The following is a 9,114-nucleotide window of genomic DNA, read 5'->3' on the forward strand; positions in this document are numbered from 1 at the left end:
TCTTTTGGCATGATCCTATGATATGATCCAACAAGCGAGTAAGCGAGCTTCCATATTACTCTACTCTTAGAAGTATTAGATGTACTTCAGTCTTTGATTATTCATGTAGCTCATTTATGAGTAATCCTTCTATTCATGAGTCCAGTCTAATGTAGCCAGTCCTGTGCGTATAGCTTAGTCATGCACTACATTCATTATATACTTATGTACACTTGACTAGACGGCATTATATACGCACACGCATATTAGGCGTTATATACGTGAATACTTGATATATGTAAAGTATGACAAGAAATACAGGCGTTATATACGCATTACTACTATGATAATGATATTGATTATGGCCACAGAGGAGCCAATATGATATGATGAGATGCCATATAGGCTTACAGGCATTATATATGCACATACATCAGGCGTTATATACGCACTCATATAGATGCACGGTCATCATTGATAGGTATGAGCATGCATATTATGTGCCCACAGAGGCATTATCAGTTACGCAGATTTATGCAGGTTTAGGCAGATACTAGTTCATACAAGTACATGCAGTCAGTCATTTCAGTTTATGAGTTCAGATCTTATCCATGATTCCCATGTATATATATGTTGTTGTTCTTATACCTTACATACTCGGTACATTATCCGTACTGACTCCCCGTTGCTTGGGCGGCTGCGTTCATGCCTGCAGGTACAGGGAGACTGACAGGTGGTCCAGGTCAGTAAGACCTCTAGATCTAGCAGTGGTCAGTACGCTCCATTCGATCCGGAGCTATAGTCAGTTTTGGTATGCCCCTTTTGCGATGTGTATGCATATGAGTATGACGGGGCCCTGTCCCATCCTTTCTACAACTTTTATTCAAGTAGAGTTCTGTAGACAGTTGTATGTAGTAGTCAGATGATGTAGCCTTGTCGGCTTCTATTCTTTTGTGTACAGTATATGTAGCAGCCTAGTTGGCTTGCACTGTTCTTCCGCATGTTGTGTGTGTGTATATATATATATATATATATATATATATATATATATATATATATATATATATATATATATATATACATACATATATATGCAGATTGTACAGAGTTCTGATGTTCCCTCTTATGAGATCAGTTTATGCCATTTATGGGCTTTTGATGTTCAGTATGTTTCAGATAAGTGTTTAGGGGTGTTTGGTCGCTAGAGATCAGACTCCCACCACGGCTCATCGGTTTGGGTCGTGACACTTACTTCTTTCAATCTTTTCTCTCTCAATTTCATGGGAGTTGGGACAAGTGTCAAGTCCTCCCTGGGAAGGGTTAGGGATACCCTCCACTTCACTCTTTTCTTTCGCCTCAATAGGATTGGCTTTCTTCTTCACGTGTTTCTCCTTGAGTAAGAGTTCCTTCATTAGGTGTATATGCTCGGTCCTCACTTTGATACAGTTTCTATTTATTCCCATTTTGAATGAAGGGAATCACTTCTCACTTGAGGCCGTGCACCTCCTCTACTTTCTTCACCTCTCAATACTTCCCTCCTACCTCCAACATCATAACTATATTGAGAACATGGCACATTTTCATTAGGATAAGAAGAATGTTCCATTGTATTCTTTGAAGTAGAAATGCATACTTCTTTCTTCTTCTAGTATGACCTCGACTTTCCTCAAACCACACACTTATACCATTTTGCCCGGAATAGGAAGTATCACAATTTAATGTATGAGAATATCTACTAGAGAATTCCTGTTACACCTTGAATTTTTTTTTGTTGATACACAATGAATAGACTAACGAAGGGCATGAAGTATACGATGTTTCAATAAGTAAGAAATAGCGTTTGATGATCCTAATTGAGATTTCAAAGACATTCGAGGTAAGAGAAGAAAGTTTGCCAAGAAAGGCAAGGTATACGTCATGTATCGAAAAGGATTTATGAGTAAAAAGTTAATGATGACTTAATGATGTCTTAGGGAAGAGTTATAATGTCCCTTAGATTGTTAATGAGGTGTTAAACAAGTGTTAAGAAGGTTCCATAAGGATTGGAGATCGAACGAGTCGACGAGAACGAGTTTCGGAAGAGCTGGGCATTATACGGTCGAACATACTGGCCGTATAAACTATACTGGCCATATGTTAGGCCGTATATTCTACCCAGAATGGCAGCCTTCACTGGACCAAATATACGGCCACACATACGGTCCATATAAATTATACGGACCGTATGTTGGTCCGTAGAACTGAGTCGGGACAGGTTCTAAATTAATATAAGGGACCCAAGTTCATTTCATCTTCACTCCCGTTCTCTCAAGAACTCTCTAGAATATTTCTCCACACTTCGTCCACAATAACTCAAGAGAAATTGATGATCAACTTCATCAAACCAAGAGAATCAAGTGCAAGAAACTCATTAAGGTTCATCCAAGACAAGAAATCCAAGTGAAAGTGGAACTAGGGTTTTGCTCAAGTGAAGTGTTTCCACACAAAGTCCATTCCTACACCATCTAAGGTATGTTTTATGGTCATTCCATATTGTTTAAGGTATTGAGAGGTTGAAAGACTTGGATTGTAAAATGAGATAGAAAATGGGTCATGAATGTAAGAATAGTATCATTTTTAAGTAGTAGCTTGGAATGAGTCATGATTCTTGATATGTTGTGATTATAATTATGTTATAAATGACATTAAGGACATGGGATAGACATTATAGATGAATGAATATAATAGTATGCTATGACCATGGATATGGATGATTTGAAGTGAATTGGGAAATGTGGATAATATAGTTGTGTGAAGATTGTTGCTTATGATGTTGTGAGTGTTATTATAGACATTTGGGAGTTGATATATGATATGGAGAAAGTTGTATAAACAAAGGAGATGCTGCCCAATTTTCTCTAGCTTTAGTCAAGTATTCTAAGCTATCGATTATCTAATGTTAGTATAAACTCTAATGAAGGTAGAAACGTGAGCATTGAAGGAGAACGCTCAAGTGATAGAATAGCTAAACGAAAAGGTATGTAAGGCTAACCCTTCTTTCAATAAGGCATGGTTCCTTGGCTATATATCTATTCTTTCATGAGTCAATATTGACCTCAAAATGACTCTACCTTTAAATCTACTAAAGCTTATGATTCTCGCTATGTTTGCAATTCTACTAAATTCCTTATATGATGGGTGAACCTCTAAGGATAGATGTAATGAAACGACGATATAAGGATGTCAAAGATGCTTATGGGCTCTTATGTATATGTGTCTATGTATGACTATTATGTAACACCGAGCTTATATGGTCGGGTATGATATGTATTGCGTGCACACCACTACAGTTGGGTACGGATAACCCTGAGCCTTGGTAGGGCCAGGTATGTATAATCACCGAGCCTTGCCATGGCCGGGTATGTGAAATACCCAACCTTCATGGTCGGGTATGCTATGAATATGAATATGGATATAAATACGAATACAGATATGGATATGGATGTATGTATATGTACATGTACATGTGTATGCACACAAACACGCATCAGAAATGGAAGGTCCCTATGAAAGGCAAGTAAGTGTTTATGACGATAGTTCTACTACCTTCCATCTTATGCTATTTTCTTATGTTGTCTCTTATGCTTCTATAATGATGTTGATTATGCTTTACATACTCAGTACATTATTCGTACTGACGTCCTTTTGTTTGTGGACGCTGCGTCATGCCCGCAGGTGGCCAGGGAGACAGGCTTGATCCATAGCTTTATTACTCATGGACTACGTAGCGAAGCTCCATTTCATTCGTAGCTACAACTTTTGGTATCTATTCTTTTGTGCACATACTTATGGGCATGGCGGGGTCCTATCCCGCCTATATGATGTGGCATACTCTTCTTAGAGGCTCGTAGACATGTGTGTATGGTTAGGTGTCTTTAGCCTTGTCGGCTTATATTTTGTATATCGTTTTGATAGCCTCGTCGGCTTAAGTACATTGATATAGGAATAGTTGTTGACGGTGATATAAATGTATTGTTGCCCAATGAGATTAGCATGAATGATGGATAGAAAGTTTGACTAAGCTATGTGGCTCACCTAGATGTAAATGTGAATGTACAATAAGAGGTGCTCGGGTGGGTTAGCACCAGGTACCCGTCATGGCCCTCCGGTTGGGTCGTGACAATTCCTCACAAGGTTCATGTTCAAATTCACTATCCTCACGAGTGTATTCACCACAAAGTACATAGCCATAAGGCTCACGTTCATCACCACTTCCCATTTCATGCAAGTCTCCATCAATTGACTCATAACATAAGTGCGAGGAAGGGATATACCCAAAGTCGCCTCCATGTCCATGGTGTGTAGCATGAGACTTTTCATAACTCTCGTCTTCACCATAGGACTCGTCATCAAACTCCTCTACTCCTTCATCATCTTCATAAGACCCATGAGAATCACTCGCCTCATAATTACCCCCGGAGTAGTAAGGGTCACTTTCACCTTGGTTATGATCATATGTACCATCATACGACCCATGAACACCATCATATTCACTATCACTGTAAGCATAGTGATGCTTACCATCATCACCATGAGTCATTCCTTCTCCCTCATAGCCTTCATCGCTATCGTAGTCATACCCTACATTGCTAGAGGCATAACTATCCAATTCATGACCACAAGATTCTGAGGCTATGGATGACATCCTTATATCTTCTCCTCCATATGACTTCTCTCCTTGTGCCTACAAAACGAGCAAACAATATTAGTAGTAAAGTTCCTCACGTCCCTCGTATTTGCACTCAAGCTTACCCTCAACCTAATGCTTCTTCCAAAGTTGGCCAAGAACTGCTTATCCAAATCAATTCACAAGGTTGCTAATATTTGTGGAAGAATAGATTATTGTTAATTGGAAGCCGAATGACTCGATTAAATGAAAGGACTTGAGCCAAGAATTTTCAAGGATATAAAAACTAGAAGAGCTTGAAAAGAATTGGTACGAAATGAATTTGTACTCAAGAACTAATTAACATCAAGTAAGGATAATTACGAGTTGTTAATTAGCTTAAGGAATCAAAGAAAAGAGATGAAGATGAAAGTAATCGAAGCTTGAATCAAGATACAAATACCTGGAATAGCACTGTTGATCTCTTGTTATACGGATAGTATTGTGAATTACCTTCACAATTATGATCAGTGATTTTAATTATTTCCACAATTATGGTCAGTAATTTGAATTACTGCCAGTTACTTGCAACCGTATTTAAGAATATACCCAAAATAATAAGCTCCTTGAGTTATACGGTCCAACTCGCCAAAACTTATACGGGACGTAATTCAATGTACGGTCAGTAACTCAGACCGTATTTAAGCATTTTTCCAAACTAGAAGCTACAGTTTACTCCTTCACTTTTATGTCCAAGACAATACAGTTTGTATTCTTTGTTTCGGTCTGTATAGTAGTTCGTAATTAAGGACCTAAACTTAGGCAGAAACTCCAATGAAGACCTCAACTTTTACGAGCAATAAGATACGGTCCGTAATTATAATTAATGACCGTAATTAAGGATATTTTCCCAAAAACGATGAGCTCGTTATGCTTCTGTGGAATTTTCTTATACCTTGTTTGGCTCAGGAGTATTAAGCCAAACAAACTATCACTCATTTAGAGTATTCAATACATAATTCATCCAATCTAATCTATTCAAATGAAGGACAAGCTATTTATACAAGCTAAGCAAAAAAGACTAATAGGCAATTACAATGCTGCCCCTAATGAAGTAAGAGCCTTATTTGGCTAGTCTTCATAGTGTAGTCTTCAATTCAAGGATCGGCCTTCAATGGCCAAACACATCCCTCCTTTCATAGATGGTCCTCTAATCAACCTTGCATGCATGGCCTTCTTGTAAGCATAACCCTCCTTGCGCAAAGTAGCCACTTGCACAAATAGGCATTTGCGTAAATAGCCATCTTCCGGCCTTGAATCACCCAAGCTTGCAATTGTAGCCACTTTAAGAGGCAAGCCATGGGCCTTGAACTATTGACTTCTTCTCTCATGCTATCTCCCATAGCTTGAAGGCCCTCCAATGACTCCATTTAAATGTTACCAAAGCTTCATCCTCCATGAATCCGCTTCGAACATAAATTCTTGGAGAAGTTTGAGTAATTGAGCCATTTGTGCTTGTTATGATCATATCAGTTATGATCATATCAGTTTTAGTCTGCTACAGCGAGCACTTACCTGATGTAGTGGGACCGCTGCAGCAAAGGATGGGCCGCCGCAGCAGTCGACGGGAATAGAATGTCGGCTTTTATACACATAATTCCGAATTATTTATTCATAAAACTCCAAAATAGTTCCCTAAAAGAGCCTAGGGAGAAATTCCAAGATGGGGCAAGAATATCCTTGAGAGGTAAGTCTCGACCATTCCTTCCATCATTACGTTAGCCTCTTCTTGATTATCATCCCTTTGATAGGTCACCAATGGTGAATTAGGAATAGCAACCCTAGAACCTAATAGACTTTTTATAATTGATGAGTTATGATTTCTATCATGTGTTTATCATCTAATTGCTTGGGTTATCACTTTTTAATCAAGAATTGAACCATTAGTGAGATGAACTAAGTAAATTGAGACTTAGGGTTTCATAAAAATGGTAGGTTGACCATGGAAACTGTTTCTAATAGATGTGTTAATTAAATAGCCTTATAAATTGATAATTGGTGGTTGCTAAGGCCAATGTTAGGTTGACTTAAACCTAGAAATCATTCACCCATTGGAATGGGGCTAAAGGGAAGGGTGTTCTTGAATTGAATTTGTGACTAGAGTAATTATGAATTATTTAGCATCTTAATTACTAGACTTTGAGCGTTCCGAGGCTTTACGAAAGGGAAAGGCAATAGCAGAGTAATCTGCATTGTTCCAGCTCTACATTTGAGGTAGGTTACGGTATACTTGAGTTAGACTTTGATTAGTTGATTGTATGTGTTCTGAAATTGGTAAGAGAAAGCATGTCTAGTCTTCAAACATGATATATGTGGTTGCGATTCCTATATGTTGTTGATTGAGTGATTATGTGGGCTTCGTGCCACTGTTCATTGTGTTGGGACTTACAGGTTGATGGTGTTGTGATGAGAAGTTAATATAATCTTCTTGATGGGTTTGAGATACAAATGATAATTTGATTATTGAAAATAATGTGACACTAGATACGGATCTATATATATATATATATATATATACACACACACATACATATGAAAATGCTCATTTGACCGGGGTTGAGGATGAGCCCTAGTTATGAACAGACACATTTGACCAGGGGTGAGGATGTGGCCTAGTTGTGAGCTCGGGTTCGAGGAGTGAGTTGGGAACGAGTGGTACATGGACATCATGGGTCCCCTACAAGTCATGACTACTGAGCAATAACATCAGTTAGTATGTGTGTACAACATTTATATGGTTATTGTTGGTAGACTTATTTTCGTTGCTTGCTTCCATTGATTTGACTCTTGATATCATTGGGTGACTTGATTGTTAATATCCTTGGTTGTCTTGTTGATTAGGTTAATTGATTATGTGTTGTTGGCTAGCTTGTCTATTTTATTGACTTTATGATGTGTGCATGATACTAATCTTAGTCGGAAAATGATATCTATGATACATAGAGTTTGTACTGATACTACCTTGCTACATTCTTTTAAGTGCAGATTGTGATCTAGAGACTGCTACCCGACCTCATATCTAGTGTTGAGGTCATTTGCTGAAAGATTTGGGGTGAGCTTCTATCCATGCCAGGCTGCTCGAAGATCTTCTTTTATGATGTCTATTTTTATTCCAGATATTGCTGTTATTTATTTACACAGCTTCCATTCCTTAGACATGTTTTGAATTAGAGTCCTTGTACGGTGACTATCGGATTTTGGGGTTATAATAGTTAGGACTTCTGCATTTACTTCATTATTTATGGCATGAGTTAATTTTGATTTATCTTGTGCATGAACGGTTAATAATTGAGTGACACGGTTAATATAAAAATGGACTTGAATGAGTAGATGGCTTACTAATTAGTTCGCCTACTAGGAATTAGTGTGGGTGCCAGTCATGGCGGGTTGGGTCGTGACAGGGTAAATTTGGGGGTACTAAACCCGATGTAACTGTTACACCTCGGAAATTTTTCGTGAGCCAACAATGAATAGACCAACGAAGGGCATGAGTGTGCAATGCTTTACTAAGTAGGGAATGACTATTTATGAAGTTTTGAAATAAGAAAGTTGCAGAATTTCATTTCAGCCCAGTGGTCGTAAAATGGAATACGGCACGTAAAGTGATTTACGGACCGTAAAGTGCCATCGTCCTTCAACATTCCAAAATTTCAACTTTCTGTCAAATGCTTCAAATGGTTAAAAATGACTTGGAATATGGACCGTAAATTGAAATGCGGCCCGTAAACTGAGTCGTAAACTGCCATGATCTTCAGAGTGCCTTTCTGGTTTTGATATGCTTAAATACGGTCGCGAAGGACGGACCGTAAACCAGAATACGGCCCATAAAGTGGGGTTTACGACCACTGTGCATCCCGACTACTTTTCATAAAAATCAGATTTTTGTGATTACTATATGGGACCCTTCTCATTCATTTCACTTCATTTTCTCATCTACACCACTCAAGAATCCTCTAGAAAATTCTCCAAACACTTCAACCATAAGAATAACAAGGAAATAAATGATCAACAACACCACATCCATGAAACAAAGTGTGTGAAACTCAAGTGAGGTTCATCCAAATCAAGAAATTTCAAAAGAGGTGAAGTAGGGTTTTAGTGCTAAAGGAAGAACTCCACTCTAGTCTTGTTCCACCACCATCTAAGGAAAGTTTCATGACTTTATCATGTTGTTTAAGGTACTGGAAAGCTAAGATGCTTGAATTGTAGAAAGGCATGGAAAATGGGTCTTAAATGGGAGAATAGTGTCATAATTGAATAGTAGTCGAATGGAACCATAAACTTTGATGTGCCATGATTATGAATATGTTGTAAATGATGTTTAGACCAGGGAATAAGCATTTTATATGAGAAAACGCGATAACGAACTACAACCATAAATGTGGAGAAAATAGATAAAAATGCTGGATTTTGCTCAATGTATATAATGA

The 9,114-nt window shown here is 38.1% G+C and overlaps 1 protein-coding gene across 1 annotated transcript; it reads right to left on the reverse strand.

Moving 5' to 3' along the window:
• Window positions 1–1,432: 1,432 nt before the first annotated feature.
• On the reverse strand, window positions 1,433–6,054 carry LOC132601590 (uncharacterized). Its single transcript, XM_060314672.1, has 3 exons — window positions 5,875–6,054; window positions 4,140–4,702; window positions 1,433–1,535 (listed from the first exon to the last, which is right to left on the reverse strand). Exons 1-3 carry the CDS (start codon window positions 6,052–6,054, stop codon window positions 1,433–1,435), a joined length of 846 nt encoding a protein of 281 aa, XP_060170655.1.
• Window positions 6,055–9,114: the final 3,060 nt, after the last annotated feature.

This window comes from Lycium barbarum, chromosome 7 (genome assembly GCF_019175385.1).
Source record: "Lycium barbarum isolate Lr01 chromosome 7, ASM1917538v2, whole genome shotgun sequence".
In the NCBI taxonomy this organism is placed as follows: domain Eukaryota; kingdom Viridiplantae; phylum Streptophyta; class Magnoliopsida; order Solanales; family Solanaceae; genus Lycium; species Lycium barbarum.